The sequence below is a fragment of the Rhopalosiphum maidis genome, chromosome 1 (genome assembly GCF_003676215.2).
Source record: "Rhopalosiphum maidis isolate BTI-1 chromosome 1, ASM367621v3, whole genome shotgun sequence".
In the NCBI taxonomy this organism is placed as follows: domain Eukaryota; kingdom Metazoa; phylum Arthropoda; class Insecta; order Hemiptera; family Aphididae; genus Rhopalosiphum; species Rhopalosiphum maidis.
The window spans coordinates 69387502-69406301 of NC_040877.1; the positions used below are offsets into that span (position 1 = coordinate 69387502).

At 30.7% G+C, this 18800-nt stretch overlaps 1 protein-coding gene across 1 annotated transcript in view; it reads left to right on the forward strand.

Annotated features, from left to right (window-relative positions):
* The first annotated feature begins 87 nt into the window (after window positions 1–87).
* Window positions 88–18800, forward strand: part of LOC113548797 (transcriptional repressor scratch 2) — a 46972-nt gene continuing 28259 nt past the window's right edge. Inside the window, exons 1-2 of the mRNA XM_026949867.1 lie at window positions 88–517; window positions 11179–12009. Coding sequence (XP_026805668.1) covers window positions 11748–12009 — 262 coding nt within the window. The 5' untranslated portion in view covers window positions 88–517; window positions 11179–11747. The remainder of the gene's footprint in view (window positions 518–11178; window positions 12010–18800) is intronic.

The window sequence follows — 18800 nt, forward strand, 5'->3', positions numbered from 1 at the left end:
GCCGCGTCCCTACGCCGGAGCGTCGGTGCCGAGCGACTCCCGGCGTCCGCTCAACAAGTGTCTTCTGTATTGTTGTGCCCGCTAAACCGAACACAACGACCGTTGCTCGGCGCCGATCGCGGGTGCGCTCTCTTTTTTTTTCATTTCCATTTACCTCTTTTTCTCTCGTCGTTTTCTCCCCCCACCCCTCTCCACCGTCCCTTGCGTTTCGCTTCCCGCCCCTCTGACCTTCCCCGACGACGGTCTCCGTCCATCCACGCGCTCTCACGCTCGTCATCTCTCTGCCTCTGTCCACATCGCTATTTCTCGTAACTCGTTCTGTCAGCGTCTGTCCTACACCTTCCCCGTTTCCGAATCGGCCCGGAAGGAGACGTCACGATCAAGAGGAAGTGGAAACCGTCAGACCGTGCAGGAACGTTACGCGATCGCTGCTTGGGCGTATAACTACGGTCACAGGCGGCGGCGGCGGCGGCGGCGGCGGCGACAACGACGACGCCGACGACTTTGGACGACGAAGGTAAAAGGGTGCGCCATTGCGGTGCGGAATTTTGTGGCGGCAGTGATGGTGGAGGTTTAGGTGGCGTCTGCGTAGGCGCGCGCAGTGGAGGAAAAACGGCAGCAGCAGACGGTGGGTGGTAGCGCATTGCGGCGAGCACCCACAAACAAGTGGTCGTCACGCCGACGCCGCTGCCGCCGCCGCCACCGTTGCAGCGAATACGCGCGCGATACGCGAGCGGTTTTGTATACTCACGCGAAATAGCTAGCGTACACGCGCCCATATAATATTAGTTTGCGCGTTTGCGCTCGCGCGGCGCGCGGCACGCACACGCGAGCACGCCCACGCGCGCGCTTCGTCCGCCGGCAGCATTGATTTTGACGCGCGCACGCACTCGCACACGCGGGCTACGACTACACGAGTCTCGTCCGCAGCGCGTGTTCTCCCCGTAGGTATACACATCTCCAACGTTGTTTTGGTTGTTATTTATGTTTATGTTTTTGTTATTGTTGATACGAGTATACCGCGGTACGCCTAATGGTGATATATTTTATATTCGATACCTGAACAATGTATTACGTTATTATTTCTAAATTCGAATCTCGACACCCCGACGGCAGACCTTCCCGTAGTCTCTCGCGGCTGTCGGACCTGACGGCAAGTCGAATCGTTCTCCTCATTATTTCAAGAATATTATTCAATACGTTTACGTTATACCGCCGACGACGACGGTTTTTCGTCAGACCGATGACATGATATATACACGAAAGTCCGTTTTCGGCGCGTTTCCGCAACCCCGTGAGGGCGGCTCCGGATGTCCTATCGCGCGTACACATTTATATGTATATATATAATGTAAGCGTACTCTCACCCTTAACGCGCTTTCACCCCACCTACAACCATCCCACACGACAATACGACGATCACCACCACCGACACCACCTACTCTGCAACCACCACACGATCCCTCGTCCCGGCGATGACGCATATAATATTATCGTCGCACCCAGGTACGTCACGACGACGACGAGGCGAATATTATTATACCGTATAAACCATATTATATTATTTTTTAAACCTGTATTTTTTTATTATAATGTAATATAATATGTTATGTGTAAGTTTGTGTGTTTGTGTTTGTGTGTGTGTGTGTTGTGTGCGTGTGTACGTGTAAGTACTTTAAGAATCACGCGAAGTACCGTAAACACGAAGTATTTTAATATTTGTGTTTTAGTATAAACTAGGTAGGTGATGATGATATTATTATTTATTATAATATACATGTATAATATGCGTTATTATTACCATATCGCGCGTGCACATACGTGATGGATTAGGTATTTGATTTTTGAATGGAATATCGATCGTACTATTGTACACGATTATTACCCATATTACTATGATATAAAAATAAATAGTCCGGCTGGTAAAAATATATAGGTATATTTTAGAAGACTGAATTACGTATACGGTAGGCGGCAATATGCTTACTACTTCATTTAAATTTCCCTAACCTTATTGTTATATCTTATGTACAAAGTGATTCGTTTTTTCAGATTTTATTTTTAAATAAAAAGTGGTATACGTCAAAAGCCACAGTTGTCTACAACCAAACACCAGCTATTGTTAATAATAAAACAAAATCAAATATTTGATTGATATTCGTTGACTATTACACTAAAATATTTTGAAGTGTTCCATTTCTGATTTTATAAAATTTAAAACAATCACTATGAAAAACAATTACATTTTTTTTTTTTTTTTGTAAAAAATAAAAATGATTTTAAATATTTTCATAGCATAAACGGTAACTTAAACAATAAATGAAACAAGGTAAATAATGAATCGTACAGTATATAGAATATGTATTTACGTATTTTATTATTTAAAATTATTTATCTTATTCTGACAAGAGTGGAATGCCAAATGTCGTGCAATCGGAAACGAACAGTAGAATATTGTCCGGCGATGACTTTTTTTTTTTTTGGTCGCCGATTCACATTTCCGGGATTTTCTGAATTTTTTTCTGTCAACCTCGTTTCCACTAGCAACGTGACTTTTCGAGGTCAGTCGCTACCGTAGCCGCCATTGCCGCACAAATCTTAACATTTTTCCCATGTCTACATATATAACACTGGCTATGATGGCAACAGCTGTATTTTATTAAATTCATGGATATACTCGTGCGCACAAATGTATTTAGGCATTTTACTAGTCATATAGATAATATGAAATTTATACATAATTTATCGTCTACGCGATCTTTAATTTAAAAACTATAATAAATCATTAAACATAATTCAATCGTAGTAACCGTAGTTAATGCGTTATTTTAATTTATAATATTATAATATGGAGATAAATCAATCAATACATGGAACATCATTTTTTAAACTTTCTTTAAATCAAGGCTGTGTTAATCGGAATTTAAATTAAATTTTTGATTTTTGTATATTTTTTTAGTCTTATACCACATTTTTTTATAAACCTGTTTACGATGTATATTGTTTTCAGACATACACGCCTAAACACAAATCACGAATTTGCAAATAATCGTGTTTCAACGATTTATGATCTGTTTAAAATGACTTGGGTCTTTAGTATAATGATATTTCACTAATCCTTACTCGAATTATAATGATTTTTTGATCAGGATAAAACGAAAGAAATACTAGAGTATAGGTTTTAGATTCTGAGCTAGGCAAGAGATTTAATGGTTTTGTAATATTTTATTATTTTTTTCTGTGAATAAATTTTTGATCAAATAACTTCAAATCGGCATAGGTGTCCATCATATTATTGTCTAGTGGAAAATACTATATACCTAGTTGGCAATTTTGAGAGATGTTTGATATTTATATATATATAAATGCATGAAATGAAAAATTACCAAAATTAAAATCATTTTTACTGTAAAACACGATTTGTCGAAATAAAGTTCTGTTATTTCATCGTTATTCTTATAAGTTAAATTAATAAACTTAAATAAATATATTATTTCTAATTTTAATGATTAATAAGTTCTAAAATTTACAATGAATGTGTTATTTAATACTTCATATTGAGTATTTTGATTTCAATCAAATATTCAATATTACTTATTTAAATTTGTATAATATAATATTATATGTACATGACACTGAAGGTCTTCTCAGTCACTTTATTAAACGAAAAAATTTATTGTTACTTTCAAATAAGTATTTAATTTAATATGATAGAATGCGCTTTAATAACGTTGCACACTTGAAACATTAATATTATACATCTGACCAATCTCTCGATCATAGATAAATTAAAATAATATATTATTTTAAACGGTCAATAATAAAATAATAACTTAGGTATTTATTGATATATGATACCTGATACGCGTGATAAGAATAACTATAGTAATAATGAAGAATATCCATTATGATCTCGTTAGAATTTTATCGTTATAATAAAATAAAATTATTGAAAGAATTTAAAGTACACTGAACTTTCAAAATATCGAAACCTCCTGACTAATGGCGATTGACCATCTTAAATACTCTATGTACTTAGGACCATTATAACTATATAAAGAGGTTATCACTATTGTATACTTGTCAATGTGTAGCCAAGACATGCAACTGGTTGGTTGGATGTTTGTTCGGTTATTGCAGTGATGAAAAATTGTATAATATCAGTAATACACGTATTCATATAATTGTAAATAAACTACGAGTATTTATGCAGTTTTCAGTTAATTCTTCTTCTTTTCGAGTGCATAATAACAATAATAATTATTATTTCGACATCAATTTTATCGTTTTATCATTGTGTTTACTCAAGACAGATTATAGTCGTACAACCGTCTTTTAATAGAACAAATATATAATAATATTATCTAATCCAAGGTATATACAGAGATCTATATCTTATTTTTTTTTTTTTTGAAAAATATACTGTTCAAGTCCATTATCAATTCTCCTTCTTTTAAATTCTAAACGTGGAAATGAATGTATTGATTTTACAATTATGTGTGTGTGTTTGTTTTATTTATTTATTCTAGTATAAAAAATGCTCCGATTATCAACTTTGAAAGAGGTTTCTGATAGAAAATTGTATCTAGTTTTAACTTTAGTGGATCAAAAGTATAAACTTCTCAGTACTTTTGGAAATAATATAGGAAAATAAAAATATTATTTTTAAGTATAATTATTAAAATATTTTTTTGGTAGCCATAGCCCATGGTTACAAAAAAAATATACTGTGATTGCTCAGAATTGGTTATTGTAAACGATTATAATATATCTTTGAAGTCAAAACTCAATACATCCATTAAAGTGAATTATCAATGATGTGGTACACAAAATGTATAACACATACTGTGCAAAGGAGCGGTTACTTATACTGCCTTACTTTTTTTTTAATTAACAGGTTCATTATTTTTTTTTTATTTTTTTTTTTTGATTAATACTTTATTGTCGCAATGAAAATATGGTATAATAATGTTTATGTACGCATTATATTATAATAGTGTAATGATAAAGTTGTATTTAATTTTCTATCGAAATCGTTAGATTGGTTGTTGTGTGAATTGATTATACGTATACAAACGATAATCTGATGATCTGAGATAATAATAATATACAGATATTTAAAAAAAACATTTAATTTAATCGTATGAAATACCAATCTGCAGCGTTAAACGCCCCGCAAGCAGTTGTAGAAGTAATATCAACGATGTTGTAGTATCCACGATGCAGGTGGTTCGACTAGATTATCGAAAATTTTAAGAAAGCAAGCGTTCGATTTGACTATATATATACGTATACTGCCGCAGACTCTGGACCCTTTTTTCCCCCCCCAAAACGTTTCACCAAAGGGTCGTTCGCACAGAGGCTGCAACAATATAATATAATGCAGCGTGCGAATCTACACTACCGTTGAACGGCGAGACCAAAATAAAAATACTGAATACATAATATTATCATTTTAAACGCGGTTTACTTTAAATGTTAACAGTGTTTTTACTTTATTCTTTTCTCGAAACCACTAACGAAATATATATACTTAACAAGAATATGCATTATATTCGGTATTCAAATTCGATTTTAAATATTAAAAAAAAAAATTAAAATAATTTTCGATTTAAATTGTTTTCTTCTTATTTACATACGTGCATGCGACTGTGTACCTACGAAAAATCATTATTACATTAAATCGTGAGTAATGCACAAAACAAATTATTTTTGTTAGCATTAACAATACACCTTCGTTATATATATATATATATAAATAGAATTAATTTTATAATAAATAATAATACTGCAGAATTTTGGCATTTTTACGTACAATTTAAACTTATAAATGTAAGTATACTATTTAAATACCAAATCTAAGTAACTAACGGGTGGTCCGATGTTTGTTATGAAAATATAAAGGCGAAAATTTATGTTGACGCAATTTGGCTATAACTATAACTTATACGAATTTTATGCTAAATATACTCATAATAAAATAAAATGACAAAAACATTGTTGAAAGCATTTTATTTTGGTTTAACCCAACGATAAGTATATCTTATGATATTTAATTTTCTAAATGTCCATTTTTCCCTTCATTTAAATTTTTTTATAATAAAACATAATATTCCAATTATAGTTGTTATAGTTTTTGTTTTTAAGACAAATGTCGTAACTTTGTTATATAACTCTTCAATGTGTTCCGATCTGCTTCGGACTCTAAAATTCGTTGAAATAATGTTATTTACAGAAGTGGGAGGTTTTTTCGACGTATCTATTCTCTCTAAAATCTATTTTATCGTGATAATTTGCTGTTATTACGTTTTTAGATCTACGAAGCAGATCACGTTATTTATACATAATACATTACGTTGGAGACCTTAATGTCACCAGGACGAATGAAATATTCATGCTAACTTGTGATACACCGTGCAGCGTAGGTACATGAAATAACATATTATTATTGCGATGTTCCGTTACGACGCGGTATACCCATCGTTACTGTACTACGAGAGACGAAATTTAAAACAAAGTTGGCGGCGATTTCACATGTCGTATATATAATAATATTACATGCGCATTTTTATTTTTTATACGTTTCCCGGAAAATTCGCCTGTTTCGAAGAAACAATATTTCGATTCGCACGCCAACCATGTACAGGCCGACTGTAAATACCTAATATTATTATATTATTGAAGTGTTTTTTCGAGTTTGTTGTTGTTTTATTTTTTTAATTCTATGAAACATTTATTACTACACTTCGATGACATTAACCAAACCTTGAAAAAAAAAATACCAACTATACGAATACGCGTTTGTCGCATATCACCGCACATAATTTTGCTTGAACATATTTTCTTCGTATTTTATACAAGGAGGTAAGCTTTCCATTAAATAATACCCTTAATTTTTGTATATTTTCGGAACATTTAACTTGATTTAGGTCATGCACGTTTTACTGTACCATTTAATACAAATATATACACAATATAAAACGGGTCAAAAGCGACCACGTGTGATATTATTTTATTTGTCAAAAGTTAAGTAAGATATAGGTCAAAATGGCCAAAATTACTATAAGAGCATATTTGGTTACTTCAAAACTTATTAAAATACATAAAATAAAGTTAAAACAAAATTAAGGACTGAAGATCTGGTAATGAAAATATTAAGCTAAAATGTGGACTAGAGTATCTTGAATGTACTTATAATGTAGAAAAAAATGTAAATTAGTAGACTGATTATTTAATTTAAAATTAAAATAATAAATGAATATTAGAAATAGACAGTTGTGGTTTTTAGTTTTTTTTTGCTTCAACATACGATTTGATTTTGGGTTGAGTATGGGCATCTGGTACGTTTGCTAGTAAAAAATTTTTAGACGGTTTTTTTTTTTTTTTTGCTTAAATTTTGTTTGAAAGAATATAACGTTTTTCATCGTGAAAATATTTTGGCTTCTATCATAACAAATAGCCTTTATAATTAGTTGTAGGATAAACGATTTAATTAATTTATGGTTATATATTTTAATTAGTACATTACCATATGTTTTGAATATGGTTGTATAATCAACGTTTTAGAGTATATTCATGTGGTTAATGGTAAAATCTAATTAATAAGCTGTAGCGAGTCTTTCTGGTAATAATATACAATAACAATTTGGACGAATCTGAAAAATGTTTAGTGTGTATTTTATGTTGGTCAATATTCTTCAGTATATATAGATCGTCTAATTTGTATACTATTATAATATAAATTAACTACTTATACTATGTAGTGACTATATATTTTTGAAAATTTTGTTTTCATAAAATAGTTTATGGAAAAATTATTATAATGTGACGAATACGTTATTTTAGAAAAATTTGTTATAGCGAGATTAATGGTTAATCTAAAAATTCATTAGTACGGCTAATATATCCGTCCTATACTTTGACAAATGAGTCGATATTCATCTAATAACGATATTATCGTTATTATAATTTACTACTAACTCGAACTGTATAATATTATAGCTAACTGTTTAATAATGACCATTAAAAATAAATATTATATAAATTAAGAATTTATATAAAAATACTGACAGAAATAAAATATTTCATAGATAATAAAATATTATATGACATCATCTTTTAGTATTAAGAAGTTATTTTAAGTTTTTCTTCATACGATTGACCTTAAAATTAATTAAGTCCTACATAACATTTGATTTATAAAAAGTCTTGATATACCTGTTATCATTTTGATTAATATTTAAACCCTCGGTATTCGATATGTATAAACGAATAATTTTAAGTCTAACAGAATTTACTGATAAAAATAACTAACTAACTATAATACCCATATAAAAATTGTATTAATAAAATAATTTAATTTATGATAACAAATAAAACATGAGTAGGTAAAAAATATTTAATAAAACCAAATTTATAACATATAGTCTGTTCATTACATAATTTGTAAGTTATTTCTATAGGTATAAATGTTAGGTATTGCATATGTTTACATATTAGGTTATCGGTTAAGTTTAAGTGAATTTTATAGGAAATTGTTTTGTTTTATCTTGTAGTGTGATTTTAAAATGTGTTATAATAGCATACGAATTCAATCAACAAATATTTATTTCATATCTATTTTAAAACGTTTTGTTTGTTTCAAATTCACATTTAAGATCATATGTAAGTTAGGGAAATACGATTAACAGTAATTAATATATATATATTTATTTTATATTATTTAAATTCCCTGTGCACCTATAGGTGTTCAAACGTATTTGCATAATGAAAACCCTCAAATATAATTTTTTTTTAGTGGGTGGATGACCGGTGCGCGATGGTAAACGAAAAATGAAATAATAATGTGTAAATGCCGAAAAAAAACCTAAAAATATTCGGCGTTACAGGTACTTTACATAATATATGTAACAAAAAAACAGCCAGTAGCTAAAACTACAACACGCGTGGTCTACCGATTATTACACGCATCACGAACGTTCTCGTCTGCGGAGCCGTTTAAAAATTATTCGTTTTTAACATGACAAAGATGATAAAAAAAAAAGTTATAGCAGTCACCACGACGGCGTCAGCTAGGTAGTGTAATAATGCTATTAATACAATAACCTTTCATGCGATCGCGAATTGCGGTGTCGGTGGAGTCTGCCGCATAACAATTATTATAATAATAGTATTATGCACGTGCGCGTTTGAGCAATGAGCACCAATTAACATAATATAATATTGTAATATTATTACAATAATATTAACGCGGTCCGGCGGGTGTATAGCGTACATGCGTTACACCGTCTACATTAAAATATACAAAGTGGGTCGCAGCGTTTCACCATCATACCGAGTTACCTTTAACGTGTTGGCACACCCTGGCACCCCGTTTACTCACCGCAATTGGGTTATGTGACGCTTAATGTCCGGAATTATATGTTAAATGTTATGCCAGCGTTACAGCTAACCGACTGTCACGAGTACAACCTAAACGACATACGTTAAATTTTAATCGGTTCTCCTGATACTTTTGATTTCTTAATCAGTAGTATTATCTTAATTTAAAAATGATTTTAAAAAGTTTTCAAGAAAAAATAGAAATACTCGGTATTATACAAGTAGGTAAATCAATTCATTTTGTAATAAGGAATTACTAATTCAACGTTACAATATAATATTTAAGTATCATTTTCCAATGCTACTTGAATTTAGTACTACCTATTTCAAATTTTACTTTAAACGAAAATAAAAAAAAAAAAAAACGTATTGGGATATATTAGAATATCCTGAAATAATTTTATACCAAAATTAAACAATACATTATTGTTAATGAAATAAAAAATGTTCAATATTTTATTTTAACTATGAATAAAATAATATTACAATGATTATGAAAAAACAATCTTAATAGTAAAAAATAATTATTTTGAATTTTGAAAAGTAATTATATTAAAGTACTGTATTTTCAAGTATGAATATGTCTAAGAAAATATTTAAAACATTTTTGAAATACTTATATAAAAAAAGTATTTAAATAATTATTTAAATGATTTTCAAAAACTGTTAAATTGTTGAATGTATTGATCGTACTTTTATATTATATAGATCGATTCGTAATGGTTGGTGGCAATGAAATTTAAATCTGTGACGTGATGAGTACTGTATTACTCGGGACATGCGTCGTAACTTTCAAAAAATAATATTGAAAAATAGCATAATTTTTGTTCTCGGGAAGTTTCTTGTCTCAATTATTTTGACAAATCAATCATATTTTCATAGTTTTAATATACGTGAAAAAAATACATGAATTGCGTACCTATTTGAAATCCACAATATTGTTCAAATAAAATTATACAAAGATTTGAAAAACATATTTTATAAAATCGCTGCAATATAATAATGTATAACTGATATAATAAATGTCGAAACGTGTACATATCAAAATAAAAACACACGTTTCAAATTGTAGCTACAGGTCCTGCGAGTATATCGAGATATAATAATATTACTCCACGATTCGTCCAAACGAAATTAAACTTTTTTTTCAAAGAACCAGCTACAATCGCAACCGCTGTAAAACTTTCGACACAGATTGATATAATATATAGTATCAAGCTCATTTATTATATTGTATACGTATACTTGTATGTGGACGAAAGAAAAAAAAACGGTACGACTGCGAAAAATAGCAAAAAGTTAAAATGAGGGGTATCCCTCCCCACGAAAAAAACATCTTAAACACGTGATGTTTGTCAGAATATAAAAATTTATTTGGGGAAGAATATTGTATTTTATTTTCTCGGTTTGATAACGTTGGATATGTGGTACTATATTTAAATAGAGTACCTAACTGATAATATCATAAACAATGCGATAAGGAACTATTGAACTGTTTGTCGAACAATTTGTTATTTGATGATTTTTTTGTCTAAACAAAAAAAGAGTTAATCATGTTTATCTGTATTAGTAATAGCGCTCATAAGCCATGTCAAAAATAAAGTAAAATCGGCATATTCCTTGTGCGGCGCATTTTATATTTTATATTTTTTAAGTGCACTTGTATTATTATCTAGTATCTTAGTATAAATATAAATATTAAATAATATATATATATAATTTTATACGATCATCTGAGATCGTAATTATCATACGTGAACCGTGCTTATATCGTACGATTTACACGTTGTGTTTCAGGTTCGACAACGTCGCGGTTGTGCGACCGGTGGACGAGACAGTGGTATTTACCATCGAATTGTACTCCTCACGTCGTCCGCCGAACGAGTTGAAACAGACATGATTGGCCAATAAAAGTCCATCGCCCCGAAGAGACTTCTGTTGCAGTCTGAACGACAAGCTCAATCTGAGCGATAAGCAATATTTACCTGTGTAGGTAATCGTTTGTCGGCTTCCCGGACGGATCTGCGAAAGCGCCGAACAGGCATACACAAAAACGCGACTACTGTATCTATTACGGCAATAATAATGATAATTAGCAATATTATAGTGATAACAGAACGTTAGAATTGAATTTTTTTTCCCGAACGAACGAAAAGCAATAATAGGTATATGTATTAGGTATAGGTAATCTATTATAGTGTACGGTATACATTAATATTATAATCAGTACAGACAGTATCTGCAGAGCGATAATCGATTAGTGCTCAATTCAGTCTAGATCTGTTTTTTATTTTATATATTTATATTATATATAAGACGAGAATTTTTTTCTCACTTTACTCTGACGACGATTCAACTCCGTTACCATGCCCCGATACTACGCGGTGAAGAAATTGGGACCAAAACTGATGTTTCACCAACAACAGCAGCACCAACAACCACAGCAGCAACAACAACAACAAATATTATTTATACACCAGCAACAAAACCAGACGGTCAAGGACGAGCTAGAGGACGATGAGTGCAGCAGTTCCAGATCTGGTACCGAATCTCCGCCACCGTTCACCGACCCCACGTCGGTGAAACTCTACAAGCCTCTGGAGTCCGTCACCATGTCTAAACACAAAGGTAAGAACTGTTCGTAAAATATTATGTTAGAAAAAATATTTCCTCTCCCACCTGCTACCATAATGTTATTTAGTAATATGGTTATAATATGAGTTGTATAAGGAAAAAAAATATTAAAATTAATGAGTTTCCATAGCAAATTGGAAAATAATAATATTAATTCACGTGTTGAAATATACTGCTGCAATATGAGATACCGATGCATTCATTATAATATGACATACCTAAAATATTTACATAAACCATTATCCGTTGAAACAACTGTTGAGGCTATAATCTTTCTTATCGATAGGTAACCACTTAACTATAGCATAATGTATAAGGACGATACAGAATGGTCCAGATAGAGAAATATCCACACGGAAATATCGTAGGTATATGTTTATATTTAATCGAAATAAATTCCACGACCCGTGCGATAATTTACAACAGAAAACGATTGCTCACAGCGATATTTACATTTGGACGTTGGCGTTCGTTGACCGGTATAGAAAAACCGTGTCTATATTCGTACGTGGTATATTTGCCAGTTTGTGTTTAGTCTCTCGGTTGGATTATCGACTGCCGCTTGAAATGGTTTCGTCGGACGGTTGTTGAAACCTTTATATGTTTGTCGGTAGTTATTATAGTTTGGCGTGTTTGTCAAGCTGTTCGTGGGTTCGCAATCCTTTATTAGGTTTAGGGACTTGTATATTCTAAAATATCACGGCCCTTCGACCAACTTACGTTAAAAATATATGCTAACAACAACTTTGGTTCAGTACACTTATTATTGTACTTAAAATATTTAAAATATGCAATTAAATTTACCAAGCAATGCTATAAAATATGCAGCTAATTTTTTTTTTTATAAATAAATAATTATTATGGAGTTCAAAATATTTTTGAAATATGCATGAGAATATGCAATTAGAATAACTAAAAATACTTTAAAATATATAATTAAAATTATAGGGGGAGAAAATGGGTATATAAAATATATATAAATATGCCTTAATATGGCATAATAATAATTTTAAAGTTCTTAAAATCATCTAATCTCCTCTTTTTCTATACAGGAAATAAAATATAAAAACGAGTGTAAACTCAAACGTTTTATTTTAATTAATTATTTTACACTTATAAAAAAAAAAAAAAATAAATATATTAATTTATTACTCGAGACTATTCTATACAAATATGCTAATGCAATATTTTAGTAAATACAAAATGTTAAAAATATTTATATAATATTATGAATCGAATGATATAGATTTCTTTAAAAACAAAGTTTTAAGTGACTATTTATACATATTAAATGAGTATATAAGACATAGGTACCAACTATATCCACTACCGACACTATAGACTATATATTTAGTAATATAAGTAATTTCTGTGTTTATGGTGTAATTTAACCATAGCATTGTAAGCTCAGTAAATTGATAGGTAAAACTAAATTTATGTGAATTATGTAATTATAAAATAAATATATATTTGGTCATTTTTTTTTTAACTAAGTTAATAATAATATTTTAAGAATAGGTAGAACATATTCAAAAAAAAAAAAAACATTCAAATTTATATACTTAATAACAATTTTGAAAAGGATAAACATGATAATATTATTATTAAATTGTACATTATTAAAAGAATTTAAAAATAAATTTTTTTATTCGTAAAAACTAATCTAAACCAATTTTCTGAATTATATGCAAATTTGACAAATTATAAACTAGTAAATTCGACAGTACTATAGTACTGTTATGGAAGTTTGACTAATAAAATAATAATAATATTAAATTTAAATCGAAATCATAGGCCAGGTTTGTCATAGAGGAGAAAAGTGTACTATATTTCGAGGGCTGATGTAACAAAATTGCATACTCGGAGTGCCGTATTTGACTTTATTCACCAATGCATTATTATTGTCACAATATTCTTGGAATAAATTGCAAACGTATACGATACCGAAAATCGTGTAAAATAAGTGTAGTCATTATGATTATAATTATTTTTGTCTGACAATCTAGTATAATTTATGGCTTGAAAACAGTATACAATACAAGTTTTAATTACCGGTAAGAACCATTAAAAATCAAAATAAGTAGTGAAAACTAAATAAACATAGGAAAAAATCAATACCAGTAATCGAAACAAAAATTTAAAATCATAAAAAATCAATACTAATGTTTAAAAATAAAATTAAAATAGAAAATATTTTTGGTTTCAACCACTGAAATATATTGATGAAGGTACATTCTCAAATGTAGACATGTCTCGAAATATTATTACAGAGTCACGTGTCATATAGGTTATAATTCGGTTTCTTCGGTAACGAGTTGATTATCTTGTGATCAAAACGCTTTTAAAAAAATACCTCATATTTACCTTACCCTTTTATAAACTACAAAACGATTATGATGTGAAATTCTCCGGATCAGTATATATCGTAACGAGGCTTTATAATATTTTGAAGAATAACAGGAAATACTCATTAGTACATTGCATATCGTCTGCAGTAACAATCACTAGTGTATAGTTATTGTATAGAGTCGACAATAAATACGGTACATACGCACAGCGATGATGTCGCTGTTGAATTTGGCAATGATATTTTATTATTATTATTTACACCTAAAAATGTTAACACGCTTAAACGCCCCGCGACGACGATCAGAGTAACAAATATTCGAGCGCGTTATTAAGTACTTTGGTTTCTGCGTGTCCTAGGTGATAATGATATTATTTTTGTTATAGTATATAAAAAAAAAAAAAAAACAAAAAGTCTCATTGTAATCAATAACTCGGTCACAGTTTTATCCGGTTGTGGCTATAACTCTGCAGTTCTATATGATGTCGCATGTCTTGTTCCACCCGTCGAATACGGAATATAACGTGATTGATTTAGGAACGACGACGCTCGATTATCCAACATTATCAATTGCCACCCAATGATCGATTAACACAGATTGTTAATAGTTATTTTTTTTTTTTATCTATTTCCAGTTTTAATTGCAAAAGTCGTTTGTCATTAATTTACACTTTTTGTTCTTATGTCTTAAACATAGATAGTAATTATTTTTTTTCTACCTAACATATTATTTATTGATCGTCGTTGGAATTAGACCCTTGTTTTTTTGCCAATATCACGGTTTTTTATATTGGTTTATTTTATACCTATTAATTTTATGTTCGTCTATACATCTTAATTATTATATCAGTTTTTAGGACGTTGTAGTTGTGTTTCTCGATTGGCTTGTTCATCGCCCCTCTCCCTTTTACATTCATTCCAGTTATCGTGTCCAGGTAAAATCGTTACAAAGATTGTCTTAATAATGACATCGTAGCATTTATTCCCTCTCCATAGACAATTATTGTACGGTTTTGTATAACAATATAGTATACGTCGACGAAAGTCGTTAAAACTACGTTTTGCACAATCCTTTAATACGACATACGTGACTACTCAAGGTACGAGTCAACACTGCGCCCTGCCAACACGCGACTGATTGCAGTCATTCGCATGGAAATAATATTTAACCTGATGACACGTATACAGGCTGCGTTAATCCGTAAAAATTTACAGCGCTTCCCACCGTCGTAACGCTGCACCAGTGACGGACACCCAATAATATTTTAATAACATCGATTCGTGACGTTTGGATAGCTTTTGAGGTCATGTGCTCGGGAATTAAACAATAGCCGTACCTATACACAATTCATTATTCTATAAAATATAAAAAAATCTCATTTATAGTCGTGGGTATTTATCTTTTGAATTATATTATTATGACTCCGTGTGATAGTGATAATGTTATTATGACATAATAAAAACATACGACATGCTGACTGCTGAGTATGATAACTAGCCTATTAAATGCATACAGAATCGAAAAATGCACAATGTTAGTGTGTAAACTCACACTAAATGATACGCTTACAAGCTAAGTAGGCTCATTCATACTTCCTTTCGCACTTGGATACGGCAACTTACTTGCATGCCGAGTTAATGTACACACATAATCGCGATTTACCTTCTGCATGTACGCACACGGTGATCAATTGGTTCCCATATCATACGTTACTGTAAATGTATCATTAATTATTATCATGCGCATTTATTCCGCCAGAGACCGCGAAAAACGCTAGATTATCCTCGCACACACGCGGACATCTAGTTAAATCGGTAAAGAATATTACACTTTTTCTGAAAAACAAAACGTCAGTATAAAATAAACGTAGTATCGTATTTGTATATATTATATAGTTTCATGAAAAAACATATAAATTCAGTGCTTAACGATAGTCTGACTGCCACAGTGAATTTATCGGTTTTCCCTCGGGGGAATTCGTATTATGTATTATTGTTGTCGTCGTATGATTTCGACAATATTTCCATTGATTTTAACTGCAGCAAAATATTTATGTAATATTATTATTATCACGTACTTATGATAAAGCAATGTGTACGAATAACGTTTGAACCATTCATGAAATATTAAACACTTTGAATCATTGAAATTTAATTAAAAGGTGTTAATTGATTTGCTAACATCGTATCTTGTTAAAATTATTTTTCTATTCCTTTTAATTGATTATGGATTTATATATTTTTCACTTCTAAATTTGTCGATAAATTATTTGATTGTAATAGTATCTCTTTCCTGTTCCATCATATTACGAAATTACCGTTACACAATTTTGTATTTTTAATCATTCATGTAATTATTAAAGAATACGATGATATACGGAAGATAGACATTTTTAGAACAAACTTTTCATGCATTATATTGTTACTAAGAGTATCATTTTATTTCTTTTCGTGCACCTAATACTATAAATTCTCAAACTAAAGACATATTTTTAAACTAATTTTTTGATATCGTAACGATTTAATGTAACCGATTATATAGCAACAGCTAGGGTTATTTATTATTGTGATTAATATTTTTTACTATGAACAAAGCTAAAAACCAAGTTATTTATTTTTTCCGTTATTTTTGCATGTGCGGCAGACGTTTCCGAGAACTGCACAATAGCATTATACGATAATTATTATATACTCTGGACACTGTCACATAACGATATCATTGTGTATTTATATATATTTTACATAGGTAGTTTTTGTCCGGTAGGAGAGTCTGTGCTTTGGAGATATCGTTGTAATCCTTGCAAAATAATCGCTTTTTTTTCATCGTACTTAACACGAAAGTACAGCTATAATTGCCATTTTTATTACGGGACGAAAAAAAGAGCCACACCACTCGTATTAAGTATAATCTTCGAATCGTTTATTATTATATAGAGAAAAAATACATCCTTCTTCGGCTCTCTTTCCATTCTGGCTTGACTACTATTACATTAATTAATATAATGGTGCTTTTACCTATTACTAACTGAACGGAGTGATTATTTCAATGGCCAACGATTGCGTTATAAATTATCTTGATGAAAACTTTATGTTTTTATTTTTATATATTTATGTTAACGTTCAAACGAATGATTTGAATAATTAACTTAATTGATATCGGCTTGCAAAAAATACATTAGTTTTAACTTATGATTTATAATTTTATAAAATAAATGGTATATCGAATTTTTTTTGGTGAACTGTCACTTTTTTTCAATACTATCACTGGTATTCGTGCAGTATGAATTTAAACTCATGTCTATCTACTACAGCGATAACTACTTCAAAGTTATATACCTTGATTTTAAAACTATTTTAATAATTAAGTCGATCATAGTTTTTCTTTCAAATTTATGATAATGTATTAGTATAGCAAACTATTTGGTATTGGTACGTATAATAAGTTTACGTCTAAATTTTTATATTATGTACACTATTTGTATATTGTATTATAAAATTGTAATTTAGCGGGTGCAGTGCAAGTGCTTAAAATCGTAATTTATTGCGTGTAAAGTTGACATTCCAAAACATTAGATGCTTGAATTATTATTCGACGTTTTCAGCATAAAGTAATTATAGTAACGGTATATATTTTGTAGCCATAAAAACAGATCAATATTCTTGATAAAAAAAAAAAAAAATAATAATAATAATAGCAATAATAAAATATAAATTGTATAATAGATTTGTTTAAATATTTTTATAATATTTATACTGCGATCCCGGAAACAAAAAAAAACTTTATTGTACCTGTTAGTTGTTTGCACTATACGGTAGCTCACTGATAATGGTTTCCTCTGGCATTTAAGTATGCTATGATTCTCTCTCTTGGAGATACATCAGAGCTGGAACGAGTGCACCGCGTCTCTGGTAGTTATACCACCATAAAATTCTTATTATTATTACATGATATTATATTGTTGTATACCGCAGTTGAGGTTCTATCGCGTTTTGCGGTGGTATATATTATCTCAGTACGAAATATTGTTTCAAACTTCGATCTGAACAGGAAACGGTAACGATAAAAACACGCCACGCCCACATGCACGCTGTTTTCGTCTAACGAACATATACGATATAGTATAATAATAGTAAATTCGATTTAATAATAATTGATTTCGCGTCGTTAGATTTAATAATATTAGAACAGTGAATAATAACATTAAACTTTAAGTTGACGGCACGAAATTTATCTCGTTGAATGCAATGTATAAGCAGACACGGACAACACGCTACTTCCTACTAACGGTAGATCGTTATCGTTTTCTGGGTCGATTGTTGTTCGAAACAATTCTTGCATAACTTAAACTTTTATAGGTACTACTCGAATCGGCGACAGTGCATACTGCATACTGCATAATGTATTGTTTGCCGTGGGCGATATTAGACAAGTGCAGTG